We start from the raw sequence: 25,663 nt of genomic DNA, 5'->3' as shown, positions 1-25,663 counted from the left end.
GCATTTCTGGCTTTTAGAGCTCTGCTGGGAGGAAACAGTGACTCTTCCTTAGGATGGAGCATCACCCACCAGCACCATGCCCAGCTCCTGACGAAGGATTCTGGTGCTGCTCCAGCTCTTCTGGATGCTGTCAGGGACTCGCAGTGATGCTTCCACATCCGCACTGGGATGATGACTTTAATGTCACCTCCTCTCTCCTTCCCCCAGGACCTGCAGTCTTACTCCTGACTGAGCAAAACTGGCTGAGCCAAACCCAGCAAACACTGAATTACTGCATCTACGTGGTTATGCCTACTCTAATTAGCTTTATCTAACCGGGAGGGTGATAACTGCATTCCAAAGCAATATGTGTACCTGAAGGAGGGGGTAACTAAACATAAAGCAGGCTTGAGAGTCCTACGGAGCAGGAGTATGTGGACAGGCTTTATTTTATATATATATATACACCCATACTTTTTTATATATATATATATATATATATGGACAGGCTTTATTACATCCAGTTGTGTATTCACATCAATTTAATTACCTAGATCCCTTCAGGGTGATCAGATAAACTCTGAGCTGTTTCAGGAGGTGGATGTGGTGCAAATGCAGAAGCAGCAAGGGGATATTAAGTGGTGTTTGGTGTCAGGGATAGACGGACATCGCTTGGCTAACAGCCCTTTGAGTTTATTTGTGAGCTGCTGGTGTATAACCGCACTGCAAGCAGTGGAAGCTTTAAAGGGATGAAGTGAACCAGAGTTATGCAGACGGGGCCCAAAGAGAAAAGGGCTTTTATAAGATGCTTTCAATACTTCGATACTTAACTTCTTAAAAGGAGGGGGTTGTGCCCTACAATAAAACTTTACAGCAGAAACAGTTTCTTCTTTTTGAAGTTCTGCAGGTTTATTACTATTTTTTAAACCCCAGAGAGGATTTAGTTGCTATTTTTAGGCCTGTGGCATATCCTACAAACATTATGGTAACAGCTATAAAGAATATTGGGGTTTGTTGCTTTTCCAGCCTTGTTTGGCTTAGTTTTGACGTCCCATTGGGCACAGATCATGGCATAAACCTCATCTGGAGTTTCAGTTTAGGTTCCTATGGGCTAAGGGCTGCATGGCTCTGTCTTCTCTCCTCCTTTCCAGTAACTTTTGAACTTGGCCCATTTCAGCCAGATTTGATAGATGGAGAAAGACTGCAGAGACAGTTTAGTGTGAACTCTTTGACAGCAGGGGCAGCTTAAGGGAAAAGGCTTTTTGATGTCCATGATGAGTCCTAAGCTCATGCTGCCATACACAAGTCTTTGCCATGCCAGATGTTCCTCTGGCTCTTTATGTTGGCAGTGATGGGCTGGACTAACACATAGGTGTGTAATGTTCTGGGATGAACCAGCAGCATTGGTGAGTGAAAAACACAGGGTAAGTAATTCCTTTATACAGACATCCCAGAATAATTGGTAATTGCAGATTGGTTACAGGGTTCTACTGATCCCTTAGAGATGCAGTGGTCTCTAAGGAAAAACCAGTGGTAAAAATGCTGTAAAATGAGCAGTTCAGGAGAGAAAATGACAATTCTCCAGGCAAGATCCTGAGCAATTGATCTGCCTTTGGTTCACCCTGCCTGGTGGTGTTGCTGTGTCTGCAATGCCCTGCTCGTGCCCTGCTGGTGGCTTCCCATCACCAGCTTTCCCAAAGAGATGACAGCGGCCTTTAGATGGGGTTGACGAGGAAAATCCGGATGACACCTTTAACCTGTGCCAAAAGACCACCCGACCCATCACCAAACCAAAGCCCTAAAGCTTGAGCTCGGCTTTGCACGAGCTGGAGCAGAGGAGAAGCAGATGTGTGGCCGCTGCAATGATGGAAATGTGTTTGTTGTTGGGCAGAGCCAGGCGCTGGGGCCGGGATCCCCTGGGATTTATCCCGAACCGTGCTTTCTGAGGCAGGCAGCACCAGCAGCACATTGACTTGATGTGCTGTCAGTGCGTCAGCGTGTCGGGGGGCATTTGTCCTCGTAAAGCCAGGAGGGGAGCAGAGGGATTGGCAATGCACAGGGCTGATGCAGCGGGGCTTTCAGCTGCTTACGTTAGCAGGGCTGGAGGGGAAAAGAGCAAATGAGGAGCAGATGGAAGAGCCAAGCTTTGCAGCTGACCTTTCAGTGCAGGAGGATCTTCATGTTATGTGGCTGTTTAATGGAGGGGAGAAGCAAAGGTTGGGTGGTGCTTGTAGCAGCCTTGCCCCTGTCCCTTCCCCTGCCCCATGTGGGGATGGTTTATCCTTGCCTTCCAACTCCTCAGCTGTCCTACATCGTATTTCTTCTCTTTCCCATTGAGATGCTGCATTTGCGGTTCACCAGAACCCATTCTCTTCCCTCTTCCCATCTACATGGAGATGCCTTTTGAAGCCAAAGTCTCTGTTTCTTGAGAGTTTCATCTGCCTCTGCTACTCCGCTACGTGACATCCCGAATGCAGGACTGTCACTTCAAGTGGGAAGAAACCTAAGGAATGAAGTTGATTAATGAGAGGAATTACTTCATGTGCATGTCTTCATTAATAAAAAGCAGAGCAGGGAAGAGTCTTTGCAGGCAAAAGAAGTATGATATGAAACAGAGTAGTTTCCTATTTTATACATTTTCCTTTGAATATTAGCATCTATTTTTAGCTGAGCAGAGTGGTGTTCATTTTGTTCCTCTGGTGTACAATGTTTGCCTTCTGAATTCTGCAAATCACTCGTGTGTTGCCTGAAAGAGCCCAGGCATGGTCCTGACAGTCACTTGCAATGATGGGAACCTTTAGGGAAGGTGGGGAGAAAAGGCTTTAAGTTCTTCCTGCTTAGAAGTAATGCGGCTTGTTACCCGAGACAATTCAATAGTGAGTAATAGCATCCTTTTCTAATGATAGGTAGCTACACCAATTTAATCAATTGATGGAATTATGGTCAAGGAGAGGCACAACACAGGTTTTGCTTAGTGCTGGCATGCCCTTGGGGGAATAATTGCTCAGTCAAAATTGAAATACTCTTGTGCAGCCTGTTACGTTATGGAGTCCATCTCATGCTAAGGAGCTGTTGGATCAAAGCAACTCAGCATCTTCAGAAGCTTTATTCTGGCAGCCCTGCACAGTGAGCTGGTATCTTCCTTTGGCTGCAGTGTTGTAAATCCAGTTATCCACTGTAATACATATAGCTGGAAATTGACTTGTAAGGATCATAAACTCTGCTTTTAATTAGTTTTCAAGATGTAAAGTGAAGCCAAATGTCTCTTTCTGAGCTGATGTCTGGAGATGGAATGGAGGGGACCACATGCAGAAGGGAAGTTGGTTCCTTGACTCACAGCCCTGTCACAGTCACGCTGCAACGGTGACTTTGGTTGCAGCTCCAGAGCTTGGCCATAACTAACAGAGTTTGGGGGTTTCTCCCCTCAGCAGTTCAGAATCTCAGTGAGTGCAGATAACTCAGCAAAGGAAAGCCTGTGCAAGCTTTTTGTGTGTGATCCATAAACATATTATGAGTGCAGTCCGGCCGATGTATGGGAAACAAGGAACACGTGCCCAGGGTTGTTGTTCCTGGTGGCAGTTCCTCCATCCCATTGTGGTCCTTCAGAGTTTACCAAAAAGCTCCAAGAAGAGCACTTGAGCATTTGAGAAACAGCAACGGCAGAAAAACAGATGCGATGTTAATGACAAACAGCTTTTACAGGAGAACTGTAGAAGTAGCTTGGAATTGGCCTTGATGATGCCTCCATCTATGGAATAATCTCTAAGTCCTGCTTGGGCACACTGAGTGCAGCTTGGGAAGGGTGCAGAAGGGAGCCATGGGTAGCTCAAGATCATTCCATGCTCAAACCAGAGCAACAGGCAGTGGTTTAGCTCTTCAGGAAAGCTGCCAGAAATCCCAAGTGAGATATGGGAAACCATGCTATGGAGTCAGATCCCATGGGCTGTAGGGAAGAGCGTGTGGGTCTCAAACTTCTGTTTTCTCACAGCAGGCAGATGCTTTCCAGACCCTGGGTGGTAGCTGATGCATGGACACGGAGTGCCTGTGTGCTGCATGGGTGTTTTGGCTGGTTGTGCATGCACAGAATAAGAATATCTCATATTTAACGTCTGGCATCGCTAGACTTGGATCTTTTCAGATGCTGTGTCGTGTGATTGGTATCCATCCTCAAAAGGAAGGCTTCTGTTGGTAAGCTGGCTATTGAGCTTCCTTAGGTGCGTTCATCAGGGTCATGGCTGTAGTTTAGGGCCCAGTCCTTTGTTCTTGTGAGTATCTTTACTCATAAACACTCAGACTTCAAGGAGCATCTCCTGTGAATGAAGTCATTTGCACGCATACTTCTCCCAGTAAGAGCCCAAAAGGCAGAAGTAAAACATTCATTTTACAAGGCCAACTTCGTAGTTCCAGTCTTTTTTCCTTTTATTTTAATATCAGTTTTGTGGCCAATCCACGTAATTATTTGCCTAGAGGGGAAAACCTCTCTTAATCAGGGAAAGCAGACCCAGCGTATTTTCCTGCTGCATCCGTTTTACTGGCTCTCTGATGTGGAGACAACAATGACTTTGTAAAGACCAGCTCTCCGTGGCAGCAGTTGACTTTTTCCTCTTGACTCAGAGGTAATTCTTCCACAGGGAAAATAAAAAGTTGTCTTTTATATCCCACCCAGTAGAGGAATTGCAGATGCATTTGTGTATCTGCTGCAGTTCCAGTGTCGCTGGCCAGGGAGAGCAGAGGGGTCTGGTGAAGGTGCTGATGACAACAGCAAGAACTTCTCTGCCTATATTGCACAGGCAGATTTACACTATGGGCTGTGTATGGCTTTTCAGGGGTGACTTGGGCTCAGTTACCACCTTGTCCCAAGCTGGCTCGTGCGGGAGGAGGCTTGGCCATGAGGATGGCTGTGAGGATGGAATATGGAAAACCTCCTTGACCGTCCAACGCCTGGTTGAAGCAGAGATTTAGTTTCTGGCTTCTTGGCTGCTTCCCTTCTAGTTTCCCACTTGGAGTGCAAGTGCTGGTGGATCTGCATCTGTCTTTCCAGTGCATTTGGGCACAGCCACGTGGTGCTGAGGCTTGGCTTGTAGGCAGGGGAAAACTGAGAAAAACCAAGGAGTTTGCTCATTGACCACAAAAGAGAGGTAATCAGAACAGCAGCCATCAGCTGCGGATGGCACTGGTGGGGAATGAATATAAAGGCAATAAAAGGCTGAAGTCTTTGCTTGAAATGTCAATATTCTTCCAAAACAATTGCTTACTGACTACAAACTTGCATCCCCACCACAGAGCCCTTCTTCTTTCGCATAGATGGACGTCAAAAATAAGAATCCAAAACCCAATTGGGCACCAAATGCTTGAAACAAGCCATTGCTCAGAACACATGGAACTCATTTAAACCTCAGAAATTTGGGGCAAGTCAGGGGACTCTTTCTTCCGTAAAAGCACTTTGTTGTTTTGGAAGAAAGCTGGAGCAATGTGATGCACAGATGAGCGAGCTCCTGCTACTGAAATGATGCTCAGCAGCAGATAAGCTGGTCGGGCATGCCTGACCAGGAATCTCAGCAGTTTCCATTGGGAGGAAGGAACAAACCATCTCTGTTGTGGCATATCCAAGTCAACTTGCTCACAAACCCAAGCAGCATCCGTACAGCTCCAGCCCAGCATTTGCTTTGGACCAGTGTTGGATTTGCTTCCAGGTGCTTTCCTTGAGCATCTTTGGGAAGTCATCCAGCAAAGCAAGGAGAGAGCTCTGTGAACAGATGGAAGAAGGCACATCTTCTGGTTAAGAGGCAGCTCCTGCAGGGGAAAAGCTCCCTTATCTCAACAATGAAACCCTGATGGATGTATACATCTAGGAAGGCGGTTCAGAACTGAAGAGCTCTGGTAAGCCCATGCTGGTGATGCAAAGGAGGGGCTGCATTATAAGCAGGGCCCAGTGCTCTTCCGTGAGGATAAGGTTTCGGGCTCTTTTCCTGGCTTTGTTTCTGTTTCCCAAGGATTTCGGATATCCTTGCAAGTTTTTGTACCCTATGGAAGGGAGATGGGCTCTGCTTGGCCACTGGATGCCAGGCATGGACCAGCCCAGCCTCCGAGGTGGCTGCTTCCTTGCAGAGCCCCGCAGTCTGGCTTGCATTATGGGTGAAGCTTTTAGCAAACTACTGCTCCTTTCTGCTCCGTTTCCACCAGAGAATGGGCAAGGGCTGCCCAGCAGGCTGAGCACAGCTCGTTGTCCTGAACAGAGCACAGATCTGTGGGTTTGGGCTGGTTTATTAACACTTGGCTCTTATCAGGCTGCTGCTGTTTGCCTGGCACCTCTGTCTGGGGGTTTATTGCTGCCAGCTCAGGCTGGGGGACATGGTTCCCCCCAAAGAAATGCTTCAGAGGAACCTATAGGAGTTTGGTGATGCTGAGCCCCACAGGATGCTGTGGGTAATGCCTTGGGAGTGCTTAGGTGGCCTTTCTGGAAAGAAATATGGGTGAGGGCTTAGAGCTACCACAGCCATGGGCAAGGGGAGCTCAGCTCACCCCACTGGCCAGAGCAGCCCCATCAGGATGCCCCACAAGGCTGGGGTTGGATGTTACTCATGGAGCTATGATTTGCAGGGGAATGGGTTTTGGAGAACACGTAATTGTTCTCCCCTGTAAAATGAAATAGGGTTTTCTACCCCAGCTCTGAGGCTGTGCAGGATGGCGGCAGCAAATGGATTAGAGGGGATAGAAAACCAAACCAGATGATGGTTTCTCATTAAACTGCCAAAACTCGATGGCAGTGAATTGTGCCCAAAGTGGTGTATACCCAGCACATGGGGTAATGCACATATACAGGCAGAATTGGTTGTGCCTGGGTTTCAGAGCCCTCTTGCATCTTGTGCCTATACCATGTGTAGGGTTTGGTGTATTGAGGGAAGCTGAATGAAAACAATGAGCAACATCTTTTGTCACACAAGTGCCTCCTGCTGTGCTGTGAATCCAGAGCTGTCCCAAATAGGAGCTGCCATTGGTAGTACTCATTTCTGTTACCTCATGCTAAATGTGCTAGTGATGACTGACATTTAAAGTAGCTTTTGATCCAGGAATACAACTTAGTGGCTAAATAAATACCTATGTCTGGCTTATCTTTACTTCTATGATGTCTTGCTGCTGTCTCAGAGAAGACTGTAAATCAGTTGGTGCTTGTGTGCAGAGTGATGTGGTCTCAGTGCATTGCTGTCAGCCTCTGTTAGGATGCAGGGTGGCAGCAGCCCCTGAGCTACCTCCTGCCATGGCTGGGGGGGACCTGACCTGCTGGAGGTGCTTGTGATTGTGAACTGGTATGAGCTAAATCACAAAGGTTGGATGTATTTAAAGCTTAATCCATGGAAAACTGGTGAATGTTTTGTCAATGGTTTCTTGTCAAATCTGGCCACTGGGTATTTATCAGGGCTCGCTTTGGGGCTCTGTGCTCTTTAGTGGTTTTGAAAAGAAGAAAAGTAATAAGAGGAATAAAAGGCATTTTACTGATTTACCCAGAAAATAGGTTTAAAAGACCTGTATCCCTTGCGCGACAGCCAGGCTAGCCAAGCTTCCCTCTTCAAATATTCTCTAATTCCATATGGAAGGAAAACCCACTGATGACAAATGTAAATTATTTTTGAAATTAAAACCATTAGTCTTACAAACATTAAAAAAAAGTCATGGCTGCTTTGTGCCTATAATAGAACTGGAGAGCGATCTGATTTTTTTGTTTAATGAAGAAAAGCCCATCACCCAGTGATGAGAACGTGGTTTCAGGTTTGGATGCAGTCATGGACCGAAGGGGGATTTATGTTGGACAATACTGAAATAACTTTTTTCAAACAAAGAAACAGAAAATTCTGAACAAAAGATTGTTATTAATCATGTTCATGCTGGAAAATAAATGTATACTTTTAAGTGCATGGCTGTTCTCCTGTGCAGCAATCCCAGTCCAGTGAAACCATCCATGCAATATAAAGTTAAGCATGAAGCTATCGTGATTATAATGATCTTAATGCTTAAATAAGACAGCTTCTGGTAGGAATATTTCCAATGCTGTGTCATGCCACAGACTGACACGATTTTGAGGTCTCACTTTGGGGAGCCCAGAGCTCAGGGCAGATGCTGGTGGAACCCCTCACCACAGACTTGTCCAGGCTCAGGGCCATTGCAGTCAGTGTGTGTGCAGGATAATGCCTCCTATAACTGATTTAATACGTGGAGTCTGTCTCTTCACAGATAGTTAAATGCTATTATTTGGGAGGGTGGATGATGACTGTAGCAGAGGTGTTATTGAATGGAGTGGAAACTTATAAGGGTTTCTGGTCCTTTTCTATTGACGACTTGAGGAAGGGATAGCAGTAGCTGGGGACAAGGTCACATCCAGAACATCTCTTGCACTCAGTTCATTTGCAGTTCACACCAGTGGCTCTCAGCTGCTGTTCAGAGGAATCACATTTCATTTCTCAATCCCTCTTCTCTCCTTTTCCTTCCTCTTGGAAGCTCGGAGGAGCCACAGCAACCTGGCTGCCTCTCTCCACTTCCCTTGTGATGGCTCTGGCAGCGCGTGCTTGGCCACAGCTTTCACCAGAGCTTTTCTCTCCTATAACAAGGAGAGGCTGAGGAGCCTCATGGCCAGCAGACACTGCCCCGCTGGCCATGATTTACAGCGTAGCCGATAGGAAAGGGTAGTCCCTGCTCCCTGCCTCCAGCCCGGATGATAGAATATCGCCATGCTCTTTTGTTCTGACGCTTTCCTCTTTCTCCAGTGTAAGATTTTACCATCCCTTGAAACCACAGAGGCAGAGATTGAAGGCAGCCCTTTGAATCTGTTCAAGTTTGACTGCAGGGCTCCTTCTGACGCCTGCGCTAATTTTTAGCAGAGCAGGAAACATTAAAAATAACCATGAGGGAAGATTTCCCAACTCGGGATTGTCCTAATGATGTCTGTTTCCCTCCCCTTTAAACTCCTGTAATGCTGCTAAAGCAAGAACCTCCCTGCCAGCAGCAGTAATGGCACTGGAAGAAGAAGGCAGAGGGCCAGTTAGCTGGGCTTGCCCCAGCTTGCTCTGAGGGATGTATAGGGAAAATGCTTATTACTTATTAGAAGAGCTTTTGCATGTGAATTGGAGCTTGCAATTTTGGTGAACTCGAACTGTTCCCAAGCCTTCAGCTGATCTTGGTGTTGGGTGAATGAGAGGTGACATTTTGGTGCTAGATCCAAGATTTCTGAGCTTCTACTGTGAAACAAAATCAGAATCTGTTTTGAAACGTATCTGAATGTGACCCCTTCCTCTGAAGCTGAAATGTTGCTTGGCCAAACCAAGGAGTGCAGCAAGAGCATGTCACTTATCCCCAGTGTCTTATCCAACCTGTGTCTGTATTCTCAGCAACATTATATAACTATATATTGTTAAATAATACACCATTAATGTATATCAGAATACATATCATTATATAAATAATGTCCTCACCCAGGCGATGGCAGTGGGGATGCACCATGGTTTGGGTCATTTTGCCTGCAGGAACACCATGTTGCCTGTGTTACAGTTTGTAAGGTGTAAAGCCAAGGTGAGTAATTGCAGTTACCACTCAGCGCAGTTCCTCCTGCTCTGGCATGGTCAGAAAATGAGATCCGAGTTGGTTACCAGTTGGGAATGGGCTCTGATGACCGCCGAAGGATGTCGGCTGGGACCATATCAGGGTCATCTTCCTGACAGCACCCAGGATCGATGGATTTCTGTCCTGCTTGGAGTGCACTGATGGCTTTAGTCAGAACCATGTTTTGGGGGAAGTTCATTGAATTTTCTCTCTGCCTTGTCTTCAAGCATCAAGTTTGTTCTAAATAGAAAGTTCATCCCCTCTCTATGTAGTAAGCATTTAATTATGTCAAGTGTGGTCACTATGTGTGATTTGGAGCGAAAGGCTTGTAACTGAGAAGGGGTTAAGGCATGAGTGAAGTTTATCCCTGGCCAAAAAAGCACAGAGTGAAGCCGCAGTGATGCTGGAATGGGGTGGCCAGAAAACTCACCTTTTTCTTACACTCTGTGCAAGTGATTTTTGTCTGCCCCCCAAAATGCAAACTTCTCTAGAGGAGGTTTTTAACTTGGGGAATAGGGGGTTACTCGTTGTTTTCCTGTTTCTTAGTTATCAAGTAAACTAAAGATTGCTTCATCTTTAATTAAAATGACATGGAGCAGAAGTCAAATGAAAGACAATGACAGTCTCAACACATGCGTACTCCTGACAGTCGCAGGCAGTCAGAAGCCCAGATTTCAGATGCTCTCTTCTATGTTACATGTGCAGTCCTTTGGCTGGAAACCCTCCCTTTGCTCATGTAGACATTTGGCTGGGCAGGTAGAGCTCAGTCAATTAAATCTCCAGCCCAGACTAACAGGGCATTTAAAAGTCTGAATTAGTCTTGTCCATTCAGCAGCACAGCTAGCCAAGGGCCTCTTTGAAAGCCCAATGGGTATTGTTTCTCTCAAGCATTAAATGCTTTCCCTCAAACAAACATCCTTTGAATAGGCCATTGTTTTTCCTTCTGGATGTGCCTTTGTGGACCCATACAAGAATAGCTAAAAGCTGAGGAATTGGCATTGTAAATTTAAAAAAGTCTGGATTCTACTCCTTTGAGAAGTCGAATGTGCTTAATTTCTGTGCTCAGGGCCCACATCTTGTCCTCTGGAGGTCAGAGACTTGCGTCAGGTGAATTGCCTCAAACCATCATGGTTTCAGGAAGAAGCTCCATGGGCCTGCTGCATTTCCCAGGTGTTATAGCATAAGGAACTTGGGTGAGATAAAGTACAAGAGGGTGTTAGGGGAAGTAGTAGTAGCTTGGTTATGACCTGTAACACTTCACATTAACGGATGTGCCTTCATTCAGTTATTCATTACTGCTCCATAGCAGTTGTGTATTGCCAGTCCCTTATAAGAAACAACGCGCACCATGTGAACAGTATAACTGATGTCTGCCACTTCAGAAACCTTGGGGGGTGTGAAGAAATACCTATTTATTTTCAGGTGAACATCTCTTATGCAGGTCCCCCAGCCCCTGTAACACAGGTACCGATGCCCTGCCCAGCAGTCCGCTGCCTGGATTTACCTGTTTTTCCTAACCCTGTGTCTCAGGGTTTCGTATCCTAAGCCTGGTCACCACAGCCCCTGCACACTGTTTTATTCCTTATCAATGGGCAGAACTGTAAGCTGGAAGGATGTTATTTTTCATGCTGTCATTGGGCTTCTCTTACCCATCTTTTTCTTTTTGCTCGATTTTACCATCCCAGATTTAAGCTACACTATAAAAGGTTCACCCTAATCAGTTCCCTAAGAAACACAGAACACTGATGCTTTATCATTGTGTTATACTATGGTCCAAACTACATTTGCTTTGGTGGGTCCTCCTGGTTTATGGGGCTGTAACGTTGGAAGATGTCTCAGCCCAGCACATCTGCACATGAGCATATGTTGTGGAGGTGGAAGCAGTTGTCCGAGGGCTTTGCTGGCTCACAACCATCGTGCCATGTCTCTTCAGGAATGGTTTGCAGGGCTGAGCCTTTGGATTTAAATGAGGAAAGGTTTTAAGCTCCTGGTGGCAGTTTGTGGGTTGGTGGAAGGGCAGTTCTGGGATTTACACTGTTTTGTGCTCCTCTTCATCCCCAAGTGCCCATGTGCCAGCTGTAGCTTTGGGCTCATCCATGGGCCTTAGAGCACTTGTGCTTCTTCTTCTCACATGCATCCTTTCTCAAAAGCAAAGTTTCCTATGGCCAAACAGGTTCAGTGACTTCATGTTAGTTAAGGGCTTACATACTGGAAATAGTAGGGAAATAACCACTTTTCATGTTGATTTGCCATGCACCCCTGCAGCAGCCCTAGAAAGGGAGCCATGGGTAAGAACTTGAGTAACTAAGCGCTTGGTCCTGCAGATACAAGTGTGCTTCCAGCTTTGTATCGCTGCAGGAGAGCCAAGCCCATGGGTATCATCCTAAGGGGCAGATGCACCCTTCCTTCCTCTGCAGCAAGACACCCATCAATGAGATTTACCTCTATGAACCGAGGGAGATGGCTGATCTCCATATCTTGGGTAAAATGGTAGTGTTTCAGCAGGTCCTTTAGCAAAACACAAATAGTTCAGGTGTGAGGTTGATGTGAGTCAGTCCCAGGATGGGCTCAGTTTAACCAAATCAGGCATATTTCATTGCCATAGCAGTGTCACCTTGTCCCTGTCACTAATCCTGTCGCTTCCTTTCACGTTCCCTCATCCTCTGCAAATTGACGCCTCTTACTGTACTTCTGTGAAACCTTCCTGCTGGATTGCATGGATGAAGGATTAGGTAACAAGTAATATAACCAAAGATAGTCCTATAAGCAAGTAGAGCGTCTTTCAGAGCATGACTGATTGCTATGTCTGTAATATGGTGGGGGTTTTTTACTGTTTCTGGTTTTTAATAACACTGTCTTTTGCTTCCTTTTCCAGGGGCCTCTTGGTTTGGATGGCAAACCAGTAAGTAGCACCGAGTGCCAAATGTAGCATGTCTTTATTCACACTGCTGTGCAATACATAGGCTGAATCTCAGCTATTGCTTGTTCGTTACTACACATGTAACTGTTTAGGAGGCGAGATTGTGTTTAGGAAGATTATTCCATGGTCTGTAACACAAGCAAGTTTATATCGTGAGCCAGGGCTGGCACAACCCAAGGTGAGCTTTGCTTTACCTGTCAGTTCATCCTGGCTTGTGGAGGCTTTGCAGCAGGCCAAATTGGGCAAATCAGCTCCAGTAGCACCTTGGAAGAAGCAGGCGGTGATCATGGTTGCATGCGTTGGCACTACAAAGGACTATCGTAAAGGTAATTGTTCCCAAGTTGGGTCCATTCACCCCCAGAGAAGCCCAGGTGGGAACTGCTTGGGAGTGCTCCGTGTCCATCTAATACTTCATGGAACAGCCTAGACTTTGCTTTATGAGCTGTTTTCTTGACTTCGTTTTTGCTCAGAAGCCCTTCAGTTACTCGGGTTCCCCACTCTTTCTTCTGGCTTATTTTAAAGAAACACAGACTTTTCTGGTTTTATGCCCGTTTTACCCCTGTCAGCTCCCATTCCTTCAGGTGGATGGTTGCTACAGGAGGTCACATCTCTATTTTGTGCCAAAATCCCACTCTTCCACCACGTTCACTAGAGGGCACCATATGAAATCTTTTCAAGCTCTGGTCCTAAACCAGCTGTGATTTTCACAGGGGCAGGAGTCATTTAGGCTTTGCCATCAAAAAGTTACTGCAGGTGCTTATTTCTAGCCAGTTCCAGAGTGTTTTGCTGTAGCTGTACATTGCTGTGGTGGTTTTATATCCTATCTGTGAAGGTGACAAACATGAATGAGAAGAATCCTAGAAATAAAGCATTAGAAAGGCAAAAAGTCCAGCTCAGGCTGCTGAGCTCAGGGTTTGGCTTCGAATTAGCAAAGCCCCATGATGGGAGAGCAGCACAAACCCCAGCAGCAGCAGCAGGCTCCTGTGCCCACTGCCCTTGGCAGGCACATAGACGTGGACTGCTGTGAGTTGTGTGTGCACGCTGGGACTCTGGGTGAGAGGCAGGGAACATCTCATCGAGAAAGCAAACTCAGACGAGACTGTTTGTGATCTCTTCCACGACAGTAAGGGGCCAGCAGCCTTGCCTCTGAGCCAAACGAGCAGCGGGAGGGATGCTGCACAGGGTTGCAGATGCTGCCACCGCCGGCCTCTCTGCTCACTTTCCCCCACTGCATCCCACCAGGTCTAGCTTCAGCAAACACCATGAATTGGGCTGACCCCAAAGATTCGGTGTTTTTCTGTGCTGGAAGGAGGATGCAGAGCAGGCACATCAAAGCGTTGCTCTGTGGCTTCTCTTAGGGGCTGCAGTGTGTCTCTGCCTGCCTGCCTGCCTTACAGAAAGCTGCTTAGGGGTAAGATGACTTATGTCTTCAACCAACAGGCCAAAGAAAGCAGCCCATCCTCCCTGTTTATTTCAAACAGATGTATAATCGTTGTAATGATATGCTGAGCATGTGTTTTTCTAGAAGTGATTTAATACTTCAAGAAATCTCTTGCATCTATTTAGGGTCATGTGTTTGTGAGCGGCTGTCACGCTGCCTGCCCTGCCCTGGTCCTTCTCCAGTCCCCTGTCCTGGCAAGAGCAGGCAGGACCTCACTGGTGCTTTTTGGTGGTGTGGTACTCATGTGAAGCAGTGTATAGCTTGAAATCATAGCGTCTATAACCTAATGATAGCGAACATGGCTCAAGTTTGTGCATTGATAAGTGCAGCGATGTTATGCGCATTGATTATTCTGCCATTGCTTAACTTGGATCCCTCTCGTGTATTTCCAGGGACCTCCAGGACCAAAAGGGGAAAAGGTAAAGACTGCGTTAACGTGTGGCTTTTGCAGAAGCAGCTCTAGATCCTCCTCCTGCTGTAATTCCTTCCGTTCAGGTTACCCCAATAAACCAGCATGACATTACCACTGCGTTTTGTTGGGATGTGCAGCCACAGCAGTGGGTTCTCGGGTTGGTCTTGGAAAAACCCCGGGAAGGGGAGGGCAGAAAGAACTGCAGAAATGTAGGAGGAATAAATATATCCTTAAAGCTCATCCGTGCTGTAGGGCTCCTGGTAACCCCTTAAGGGTTAGGAGAGTGGCAAACAGCTCTCTTCTTGCCTTCCTCCAGGAGCAAGGCTGTGGGCTCCATCGCTCTGTGTTTGCATGTCATCCCCATGAAACTAGACCAGCCGAAGAAGGTCCTTACTGCACTGAAAGTGAAGTTAATCCTCGCATGTGTAGGACATAAGCAGTTGCTAGGGGAGCCTTAGAGTTGGAAGCCATCTGCTATTTCTGATTTATTATCTTTCATCTATTATGTTTCATCGCCTGCCAGGCCAGAATCGTTCCTATTGTGTTGTCTCAAGCCCTTCTCCTCCCTGGTTTTGAATGCATTAAGCAATAGGACTCTTGCCACTTCCTTTCTGTGCTGTTCCCGCATCCAGCTGACCCTGTGCTTGGTCCTTTGTGGTTGCAATTTGAACTCTAATAGCTGACCCTTGCTGTTTTGCCTGATGCACAGGGTGAAGCAGGGGACATCGGCCCGAGGGTAAGTAGTGACACAGCACATTGATTTGTACCAAGATCTGGTTGAGTTTGGTCACTGCACGAAACAAGGCTTTGTGCAGCTTTGTCGCTGCAAAATGAGGTAGGGTGAGAGTTCTGGAAACGTTTAATTTTGCCATTGGAGCTCTTTCTGGTGGTTTTCCTATCGTTGACCATGGGGGAAACAAGAGTTGAAGACTTTTGGGTACTTCATGAAGGTTTTTGCTTTTCCTGGACTTTCCTGTATCTCCAATTACCCCTTCCAGTGTCAGAGACAAGCTCCGTGTTCCTCTTGAATCTGTGCTCCTCATTTGTTGGTGTTAGAGCACCAGGACATGGTGGTAAGACCTGGTGTCCCAAGGAAAGGCCCGGCATGGTGTTGTGTAGGATGAGTTACCCGCCTGGAAGTGTGGTGGCATTCCAAAGGCTGCCTTGGAAAAGAAAGGGTTTAAAGTAACTATATGATGAGGGAAAAGGGTTTTGGCTATAACATATGGAAATTAATGGAGCTTTGTGGAAATGGCTCTCTTGGGGCTGCATGAAGTTGAGATTTACTGCAGTGTATCAGGATATATCCCCATGGGGCGCAACAGAAACATGGCTATCCTGTGGTCCCACTGTGGTGCTGGTGATGGCAGCAGTAGCACAAGGTCTCCCATGCTGGGGATGAAACAGAAGGCTCACTATGAGGTACATGGTATTTCCAAGGTGGGCTCTGTCACAGTAATGGAGGTGAGTTATGGGCTCCTGCTGGGAGCCCCACAGTGGGGATGTGCTGAGATGCTGGTCTATGGTCCCCGTGGAGAGTCCAGATTTGGAGTTGGCACGCAAGGGTCGGTTGGAAGGTTTGGATGCGTTTTCTGGCAGCACAGCCAGGACCTCAGGGGTTAATGCGGGCAGAGATGCCTTGGAGTCCTTTTCCTTTTCTCCCCTAAGGGCTCCTAAGTCAGTGTTTGAAGTTGGTGTCACTTCTGAAGCGGCTCCCAACGGCCTTGGGTACAATTGGAAACATCACCCTTGGGCTCCGAGAGCCCCTAAAACTCAATAGATTTATTCCCTGCATGGCTAAGGAGGGGCTTGGTGTAAAGTCCCCACCTTGCCCAAGTGCCCACCCCATACTCAGAAAAGGCTTTAAGAGGTGATTCAGCAGCACAGCAGTGTGAGCTTTCACTCCCTGGCTGGGGCTGTGGATGACTTTGGGGCTGGTGACTCAGGAGCTGCCAAAGGAGATGCTGCTCAAGGCTGCTGTGCTCTGTGCTGCTGGATGATGTGGGAACCCACCTCCTGATGGAGGAGATGCTCGGGGGACAGGTTCCATCTGGACACACAGGGGCAAGTGCCAGCTCCCAAGGTAACACTTGTCCTATGTGTTAACCTACCAATACAAACATACAGGTTTGTTTTCTTCCTGATCTTTATTACTTTTAGGTTTATTTAAGCCATTTTGCACAAGTGCAATACGAAAGCTCAAACAACTTGGGAGGAAAGGGAAAGACACAAGCTTGGCAGGGCCATGCACAAGTAGGTGTGAAAACTGCTGCCTGGCTTTGAAAATAGCATCCTTTATGTCTGCCGACAGGGTTGTGGATTGGATACAAAACTTCTTAATACCATCTGGCCCAGATTGGGGTTTATTTCTTAATGTAATCTATCTTCTTCCTCAAGTTTCAGTGCTGGCTTTGTTCAGCTGATTTTGAAGGATGTGTTGCAGCAAGTCATCGCATCAATGGGAGGATAAATAACCAGGGATACACCCAGCGCCCTCTCCCTCATAAATGTGTGTCTATGGGCAGCGGAGTGGGGATAACGTGTGTCAGTGAGCACAAAAATATTATCATTAGGAATGATGGATTAAAAGAGAACGATGCCAGAGGCAGATTTCTCGCAGTGGAAGTGAGATGAAGGCAATCAGGGACTAGCTACTGAATGTGCTCATGTCTGCGCTGCTTCTCTTTCTGTCCCTAATGAAGACCTGCTACCAGGATGGGCAAAAAAGAGACCATTGCACGTGTTGAGTGGGCCTGATGGCGCTTGTTGGAGGGTGATTCTGGGGAGCTGAATGAAGAGTTCACATTGGGTTGTCTTAGGCACTGAGCCCTAGCTCTTGCAAATGGCATCAGCAGAGCTGTTGTGCAGCCTCACCTCGGCAGGATGGGCCATAAACACAACCAGACACTGACAAAGTGCATGTGAGTGGGTTCAAAAGGAGGCACCAAGAACAGCTTCCCTCTGCTCTAGGTTGGAAAGAGGGAGTTGAAGCAGGATGCTGCCAAGGCTGGGGCTGTACCCTGACTCTTGTGCTTGTACTCCTCTCCTGAAATCAAATACATTGCTATGCTAATGAAAAGGACTGGTTTATAAACCAGACTTGCTCCCTGAGCTTGGAAAGTGTTTACTTGGATGGTGTTCAGCAATCTGAGGGGTAAGAAAAAGGCTTCAGCTCATGTCTTACTTCTTGGTCTTTTCTGCAAATCCCACTTAATGCTCTTGTGTATCTTTGTGCACATAAGAAGCCATAAAACTCGGTCCTTTGAGTCTACCACAAACCCCTTTGCTCCCAGTAGAGCCTTTTTGGTTTCTGTTGTATCTGGAAGATCTGGCCAAGCACCAGGACTCTGTGTCCCCATTCATTTCAGCGTGCCATCAACTTGGGCTTTTAAATCTGAGCATTTCAGCATTGTTCCTTCCCAGAATGGCTTGAAAGAAATCACTGGGAGGGGTTTATTTGCCAGGGCTCATCAGTTTTTAACATGCGACTGCTTTTCCCCTCCCTTTCTGAGATGGCTGTGTTAGAACATCCATGCTCAACGTACCTGTGCACGCCTGCTACTGAGCTTGTGCTGGGAGCTGGGCAGGAGGTGGGTTTGCCTGTGCAATATGGACCCCAAAACTCAGGTGTAGGAGTATCTGTTTAAAAGGTCCATGGATGAATGGATAAGAGGTTTGTTCCTTAGAAACCTTCCAAAATCTTCATGGGGGATGTGCTCTGTGTTCCCACAGAGCTGCTTGTGGCTTTGCACCATCCCTTTGGTCCTCCTGTGGATGTGTGCAGGGATGGATGGGGGGAAAGGGAGATGCAAGCAGTGTCCTGAGAAAGGAAATGTCCCTCCTCCCTAGACAGAGAAGTGGAAAGGCTAAAAAACAATAGCAATGACTACTGACATGGTCAGAATGCATTGTTTTTGCATCATATAAGTCTGAGAGATTTATCTGCGTTTTACAGGCTGGGGATTACATTAGTATTCATTTTAGCCTCTGAAAAAAAAAGATAGTATTTGGTCTCAGGAGAAATGCTGGGATATATCCCTATGGGGTCCACTGGAATAATGCTCTTTATTCTGCAGCAAGCCCTGCGGTAGGGGAATCCTCTGTACCCCAGCTGCTTTGAATGTCCTATTGTGCAGTAAACTAATGAAAAGATACTTGTTTCCCCTCTGTTTACTAACTACCAAGCTCCAGTGTATCCAGAACGTTAAAGCAGCCACTCTTGGCTGCCTACACTATTTTTCCTCATGCAGCAATTAATTATCAGAGAAAAAAATGTTATATTATTATTACAGCCTTTAAAACTCACTTTTCTTTTGTGCTTTCATCTTACATTCTTGCTCTTTCCTCCTCTGCCTCCCACTTTACCCGGTTAGATGGTGTTTCCTCACCTCAGTCATGGATTTCTGGCTAATGATCAGCTTGTCTTTAGCCGGCGAGTGCTTAAGGTAGACCTATCAAATGTGCTCTGCTGGTTTGCTGTGATTCTTTGAGCTGCTTTCGTTGCTTCTTTCTGGCTGCTAATGCACTATTGTTACTGCGATGTTCAGAAGCGCTTGTTGGGAGTGTGCCCGAGTGAAACCCTATTGGAGTTTAAGGGGAGTTTTGTCAAAGCAGAGACATGAAAGTGATGTATTGGTCCTTTGAGAATTGGGAATCAAGCAGCAATGTCCTATGGATGTTAATACAAACAGTGCTGGTAAAATAAAATGCCTTAAAACTAGAGTTCTCTGAATCTCCATACTCTAAGTGTGACGTTATAATTAGGCAAAATTCAGTGACTCTTGACATAATTGGATGCAGTGTTCAGCATTTGCAATGGGCTTTGTTTTTCCCCACTAAGCAAGTGATTTAGGAGCACGGATCCTGTTGAAAGGCCGTGGGATCTGTGCTGCTAAGTCACTTAAGGACTTGTGAAAAGTCCCACACTTGTCCCCGGTTTGAGGGCAGACCACATATTGAACCCAGTCCTCTTACTGCCTCAGCGGTGACTCTTCCAGATGTTGCTGGAAGATTTATGAGGTGGCCTTTCCATGAGGCTTTCCATTGTGCATCCGCATGGATGCAACCAGCCAGAGCTCTGGGTGGGTTGGGAACTGATAACTGGGTGGTGGAAGCCCCATGGGGGGCACCCCTCCAGACCCACTAAACCTTCACCATCACACATGGATACATGAGCTGCTGTTTGCTTTGCACCCCGGCAATGCAGAGCGTGACCCTTGCTGAGTGTTCATAAATGACCTTGGCTGTATTTAAAGGATGCAACTGAAGTGCTACTTATTCTTGTGGGTGTTCTGGTGTGGTGCACTGAGCCGTGGGAGTGTGTGCATGCCCCCTGCCAGCATGTTGTTGAGTCTGGTTATTTCTAGTAGTTTCCACGCAGACAATCACTGGGCAAGCACTTAATGAGCTAAAACCTCACTGGAAGGCATTGAGCAAAATCCTGGTTAAGAAGCCAGACCCAAAGGGTGCGAATTGGCCATGAGCTCACTTCCAGCCTTCCCAATTGGAAGCTATAACTCCATGACAGCGTTGGTCAGAGTGCTGATGGCCCAGGGATGCAGTGCATGTGTTGCCACCATCGCTTCCCGGCGCTGCTTCACCTCACCGTGTCTGTGTGAACTTCTTCCAGGGTGATCAAGGCCGAGATGGAGCCACTGGTCCCCCTGGTCCGCCAGGACCCCCAGGGGCCCGGGGGCCTCCTGGTGACACGGGAAAAGATGGCCCAAGAGGACCTCCAGGCCCCCTTGTAAGGACGGGAGATGCGCAGTGAACACATGCCGGGCAGCGCCCGCCCCAGTGAGGAAGAGGAGGGTGAAGGGTGTCCCCTATCCCAGTGATGCCACCCCAACCCCTGGGTCCCCAGACTGAGCCATGCTGATGCTGCTCATACCACAAAGCCTTGGGGCATGGGGCCAAGGGAGCAGGAGGTGGTATTCTGTCATTCCATCTTTGGTTTTGGAGCAAAGAGCTGGACCTGGAGCATGTATTTGCAGGTGTTGGTTGTAACTGGGAGAGCCCAGAGATCTCTTTCCCCAATCTGTAGCCATTGGACGACCTGTTGCAAGTCTCCTGATCACTGGCAATCAGTTTAATAAAAGAAAGTAGGCTGAAACATAAAGTTGCTGAACATTCCGACTGTGGATGCGCATTCTGGAGAGCTGGGAAAACAGCTTCAGTGTTGGCCTTTCTATTTTGCAGGGTCTCAAAGGCGAGCCAGGAGAGGAAGGCATTGTGGTTAGTATTGCCCAGGAGCATCCTTGTGTGCATGTCCCTTGTCCCCCTCCCTTTACATCCCTCTTCAGCTCACTGCAGCAGGTGGGTTTGTGTCATTGCCGAAGGAGGACAAAGAAACCCCATGGGGAATTACAGGTGCACTAAAATGGATGCACGCCCAAGGGCACCTGTGCCGTGGGGAGAAGAGAGACCAGTCTTTGTCCCCTTGGCTCATCTGGAGGGATGTGCTGCTCCTGTATCCTCACTTCTCCCCCTCTGCAGCACCTTGGCATTGTGACTCCACCTCACTACAGTCTAAGTTGGATAAAGATGTGCCCATTATACATAAAATACACAAGATGCAAAGAATATATGTTATTTATTGGGAGGACAGAGAACTTAGGGCTGGATTTGTAAGGGAAGATGAGAAGTTGGCATCTGTTGGGAATGTTTTTATCCTGTATACTGTATTGTCAAACAGCTGCTCTTCTTTTCAACAGGGTGCCAGGGGACCTCCAGGACCAAAGGTGGGTAATGAGTAATTTCTCATCTGCCTGATTTTAACAGGCATTCTTGACATATTGAACATACTCATCAGTATGTATCAGATACAAAAACTTCTAAGGTACTGCATCAGCCATTGTCTTTGAGCTGCCAGAGCCTTAATGCGTCACCTACTCTGTGTCACAACCATTGCCTGTGCTAAAACCTCGAGTGGAGGGAGGCGGGGGGGCTGGAAGCTGGTGTGCTGTGGGAGTGTGCTTTGTTGCATTTTGAGGGGGATCAAGGTGATCAACACAAGCCAAGTATTTTAGTGCTATAATTGATTTTGACTGTCCGTGCAATTTGGCTTATTTTCTGTTATGTCCCTAAACTTTTCTCCTCTGTGCGTGTTGCTGTTGAAGGGTGAGCCTGGTGTCCAAGGGAAAAAGGTAAAATACTGATTTATATATATATATAATTGTTGGCTTTATATATATATATTTACATATATAATTGTTGTTATTTCCTTTTGCTCTGCTCTGTGCTCAACTAAGGAAACCGCTGCCAGAGACCAACAGATCCATGGTTGTGGCTGTCCGTACCAAGCCTTTTCTTATGTTCCCTGGGGTTTCTCTCCTAAGCAACCCCAAAGCATGGGCATGGCTGTGCCTGCAGCCTGGTTTTCATTACAAGCCAGCCAGAAGCTGCAATCACATCTGCCCAATAGACAAAGAATGAAGCAAGAAATGCCAAACAAAGCAGTAGGTCTTGAGCCCTTTCTCTCCAATAACTCAAGCTGAACCACGAAGCGCCTGGGGACTGTTTTCTGCCCAGGGCTCCCTGGATGGGTTTGAGGTTCCTGGGGCAGACATCATCACACAGCACCTCAGCCTTATGAGGATTGGCGCTCTGTTAAGGACAGGCACACTGCTTGGGTCGGGTGTTGAAGACTGCAGGAGGTTTGCATGCCCCAGTTCTCCACGTTTTCTTCTGGTGGTGCCATCAAGCAATGGATAAATCACTGCCTTTAACTGAAGCGAAGCGCTGACAGGGCCCAGCCTTTCCCTCTTACTGCTTTGCCCCAAAACAGATGTGGCCATAGGTGATTTCCAGGCTAGAATTTGGCCTAAAAAAATTCATAACTGGACAGTAAAATTAACCTCTTCAGCACCTATGGAGCGGTTTTACTCCAAGAGAACAATAAAGCGTTGATGAGAGGAACAAGGAAACCTGGCAGATGGGCGTGCTGATGAAGGCCATGAGGATGGGTGGCAGCTTGCAGGAGGTCTTTGGGACCAAAAAAAAGCCTAAATGGATTAAATATCGGATTTCTATTAAAAATGGGATTGCACCTTCCCCAGGGCCTGTAAGGAAATTCTGGGAGATCCCATCCATCTCCATGGAAGCAGGGGAGACAGAGCTGGGTGGGAGCAGGGGACCACACTTGGAGCTTCCTGGGCTCCTTCTTGTAGCTTTCTCCTGCAGACCTGAGTGGGTCTCAGGTCCATGCAACACCAAGAGGGGTCAAATGATGTTGGATCCTATGATGAGTGTGTACAAGCTCTTTGTGTTTCACTTTTTGTTTCATCAGGGTGACGATGGGATCCCTGGGGAACCAGGACTTATGGGCCCTAAGGTATGTTCTGCACTGTGCCCATCTAATGTATGTGCTTGGCAGCATAGCATCATAGAATCATAGAATAGTTAGGGCTGGAAAGGACCTTAAGATCATCCAGTTCCAACCCCCTGCCATGGGCAGGGACACCTCACACTAAACCATGGCACCCAAGGCCTCATCCAACCTGGCCTTGAACACCATCAGGGATGGAGCATTCACAACTTCCCTGGGCAACCCATTCCAGTGCTTCACCACCCTCACAGCATCTTTTGCTATGTGTTTTCTTGGCACAGTGTCACAGCTGGGGCAGGTTGAGGAACACGTTTCTCCCAACCCAACCCATCCTGTGACATGAAGAAAGAACAAAAGAAAGTGAGAAAGAGAAGCATAACGCACCCTCTGCCACTGTAGCTCTTCCTAGAAGAAGTCTGTAAATGCAACTTGTTGGCTATGGCAGAGAATGGCCATTTAGAGGCTCCTCTTGCAGAAGTAAATGGGGGAGTGTTGCTGGGGCTGGCCTGGAGCTGCGGTTTGGGATGTGTGTGCAGTGGGGTGTGGTTTTGGGGCTAACTTTATGGCTGAACATCCCACCTATAGCCATTAAGGCTGAAAGCTTCATTTATATCTCAAAGCCTCCCCTTTTGCACCCAGGCAAGGTGAGGTATTTCAGGCTAAAAGGAGAGCTTTGCTCACCCATGTATGTGAAAGTAAAGGTAAAGCAAGACAATTGTGACCTGAATAAATCTGTTCTCCATCCTACCCATTATAGCATTTGTCCAAATTGTCTTGTTTTCAGGGAGAAAAAGGAAGCATTGGTTCCAAAGGAGAGAATGGCACAGATGGCTTGCCAGGTCCCAAGGTAAATAAAAGCCCATGAGCTAGGAAGCTGGGCACAGCACTGATGAGGCACAGGGTTTCAGATGGGGGGGTATTTTAGGCCTTTGCCTCTGAAAGGCTCACAAAGTGCCCAAACTGAAGGAAATCTGGGGGATGTCAAGAAGTATTTTAGCTTTTTCTGGCAATCCAATGAAAGCTGCATTCAAGCAGAGATCAGTGTCAGGGGTTTTAAGTTGTTTTTCATTAAGTTGCCTGGGTTTCCCCAAGAGAGCTAAATCTCTGCTCACATGTGGATGCGAATGCACTCATGGCTGCGGCATCACTTCAAAGCCCAGTGCGCTTACATGCCATCCTGTTCTATTGACTTTCATTACTGCCAAGCAATGCAATAGGAGATGTTGGTATGTTAAGTGGGGATGATGAGACCTGGACAGAGTTTGTGGGCTGTTAGTTCCCTCCTCAGCTGCTTCTTATTTAGCAGGATGTGTTTCTATATCAGTCATGGCTCCTTGTTGGGCAAGAAACTGTGTATGATGAGGAAACATGGGCTCAGGTGACCCTTAGCCATTGAGTTTTCACTAAAATCACATTAGCAGTGCTTGTTCCTCATGGTATTTGCTGAATGGAGTTTTCCTATGGAGAATCTTTCTGTTTATACCATTCTCTACTTTTAAGAGTGCTTTAATTTGACCAGCAAATGGGGGGGAGGGAATTTGGCACAGCCTTTTCCTTAAACTCACCCTCAGAAATGGTTTAAATGTGTTGGCTAAAACTTTCCATACATGCAGAATTCAGCCTAAAGCAAAGGTGGAGCCGTGTGAAGCTTCAGCAAGAAGAGCTGGAGCTTGGCACGCTCGGAGCAAACAGCGGAGCTGGGGAGCAGCACCGCACATCACCCTTATGGGGATACAGGATGCTCAGCCCCGAGCAGGCCACTCTTCTCCATCTCATCCGCAATGAGATGTTTTCTTGCTGTCAAGTAGCTCAAACCAGCGTTGTTTCATGCAAAATAGAATTGCTCTGAATTCAAATCTGGGTTTTGTTTCTCGAAGCGGCTCCCTGTTGGTGCCATTCCGTTTCCTAATCTAAAACATACCTTGGCATCTCGTGTGGCTGCAGTGTTTTAAAGATAAATCTCCTCTGTTTTCCTTGGTCTCTTTGACCCAAAAATGTGATTTTGCTTTTCAGGGTGAGCCTGGTGAGAAGGGAGGAGTTGGCTCCATCGGACCCCGGGTATGGATGTTCAGGGTTTTGCTTTTTCAGTCTGGAATTGTGTATTTGCCTTGACCTGAGCTGTTCCCCACCACCTCTTTCTGCTTAGTCTGTGGCTGGATCGCTCCAGGATCAGTTCAGTGCTAGAAAACAGAGATGGTGCTTATTTAAACCACCCCATCTGTAGGTACTGAACACTGCCATGGGAGACATTAGGAAGTAGTTTTCCTTGTGAAGGTGCTGAGGCGCTGGCACAAGGTGCCCAGAGAGGCTGTGGCTGCCCCATCCCTGGCAGTGTTCAAGCATAAGTCTTCATTAAGTGAATTAAGCCCTTGTGAGGTTTGGTTGGATGGCAGTTAGAGCTGTCAGACTAGGAATGGATTAAATCAATGGTGTTTTAAGGTGATCCCCAACCCCTGGGGATCAGGTCTCTGCTTTCATTCCACCCGCTTCCCAGATGCTGCAAAACTAAATAGGCTTTGTCCTGGTTGCAGGGTCCCCCCGGCCTGAAAGGGGAACAGGGTGACACTGTAGTGATCGACTACGATGGCCGAATCCTGGATGCTCTTAAGGTAAGCCCTGCTCCAAGGCCATGCTGATTCCTGTGGATTAATAGGGAAGGACGGGAGTTTATTTCATCTGGGGGCTGAGGATATTTAGGATGTCCCAGGAAAAACAGTGACGGAACTCAAGGCTGGGTACCAGGATGGTGGGATCCAGCTGTGGGATGTGAGTTAATATTCTACAGGTAAAAGCAGCCCCTGACAGCCTGTGACATGTGAGCAACTGATGCACTGCATGTGAGCAGCCAAATTACAGCTCAAATACTGCAGGGGCTGGGCTGTTATTCCCATGGCACATTGTGGAGCTGTGGTTTTCCCTCAGCATCCTCTGGAGTGGTTTTGTTTGCAAGCAGTGGTTGGGATGCGGGAGGAAGAGAAATGATGCCTGAGCCCT

The 25,663-nt window shown here is 47.2% G+C and overlaps 1 protein-coding gene across 1 annotated transcript in view; it reads left to right on the top strand.

The window, feature by feature from the left end:
• The window catches only part of LOC308226022 (uncharacterized protein), a gene marked incomplete at its 5' end in the record, with an annotated part of 178,083 nt that overhangs the window by 139,880 nt on the left and 12,540 nt on the right, over positions 1–25,663 (top strand). The window contains 12 exon segments of the mRNA XM_080627309.1: positions 12,446–12,472; positions 14,324–14,350; positions 15,053–15,079; positions 18,717–18,788; positions 19,973–20,089; positions 20,542–20,577; positions 21,057–21,083; positions 21,462–21,488; positions 22,631–22,675; positions 23,454–23,516; positions 24,683–24,727; positions 25,201–25,278. Of these exon segments, the coding sequence (XP_080483435.1) occupies positions 12,446–12,472; positions 14,324–14,350; positions 15,053–15,079; positions 18,717–18,788; positions 19,973–20,089; positions 20,542–20,577; positions 21,057–21,083; positions 21,462–21,488; positions 22,631–22,675; positions 23,454–23,516; positions 24,683–24,727; positions 25,201–25,278 (591 nt within the window).

This window comes from Psittacula echo, assembly GCF_963264785.1.
Source record: "Psittacula echo genome assembly, chromosome: 11".
NCBI classification, from domain to species: domain Eukaryota; kingdom Metazoa; phylum Chordata; class Aves; order Psittaciformes; family Psittacidae; genus Psittacula; species Psittacula echo.
This window is presented reverse-complemented; position numbering and strand designations above follow the sequence as displayed.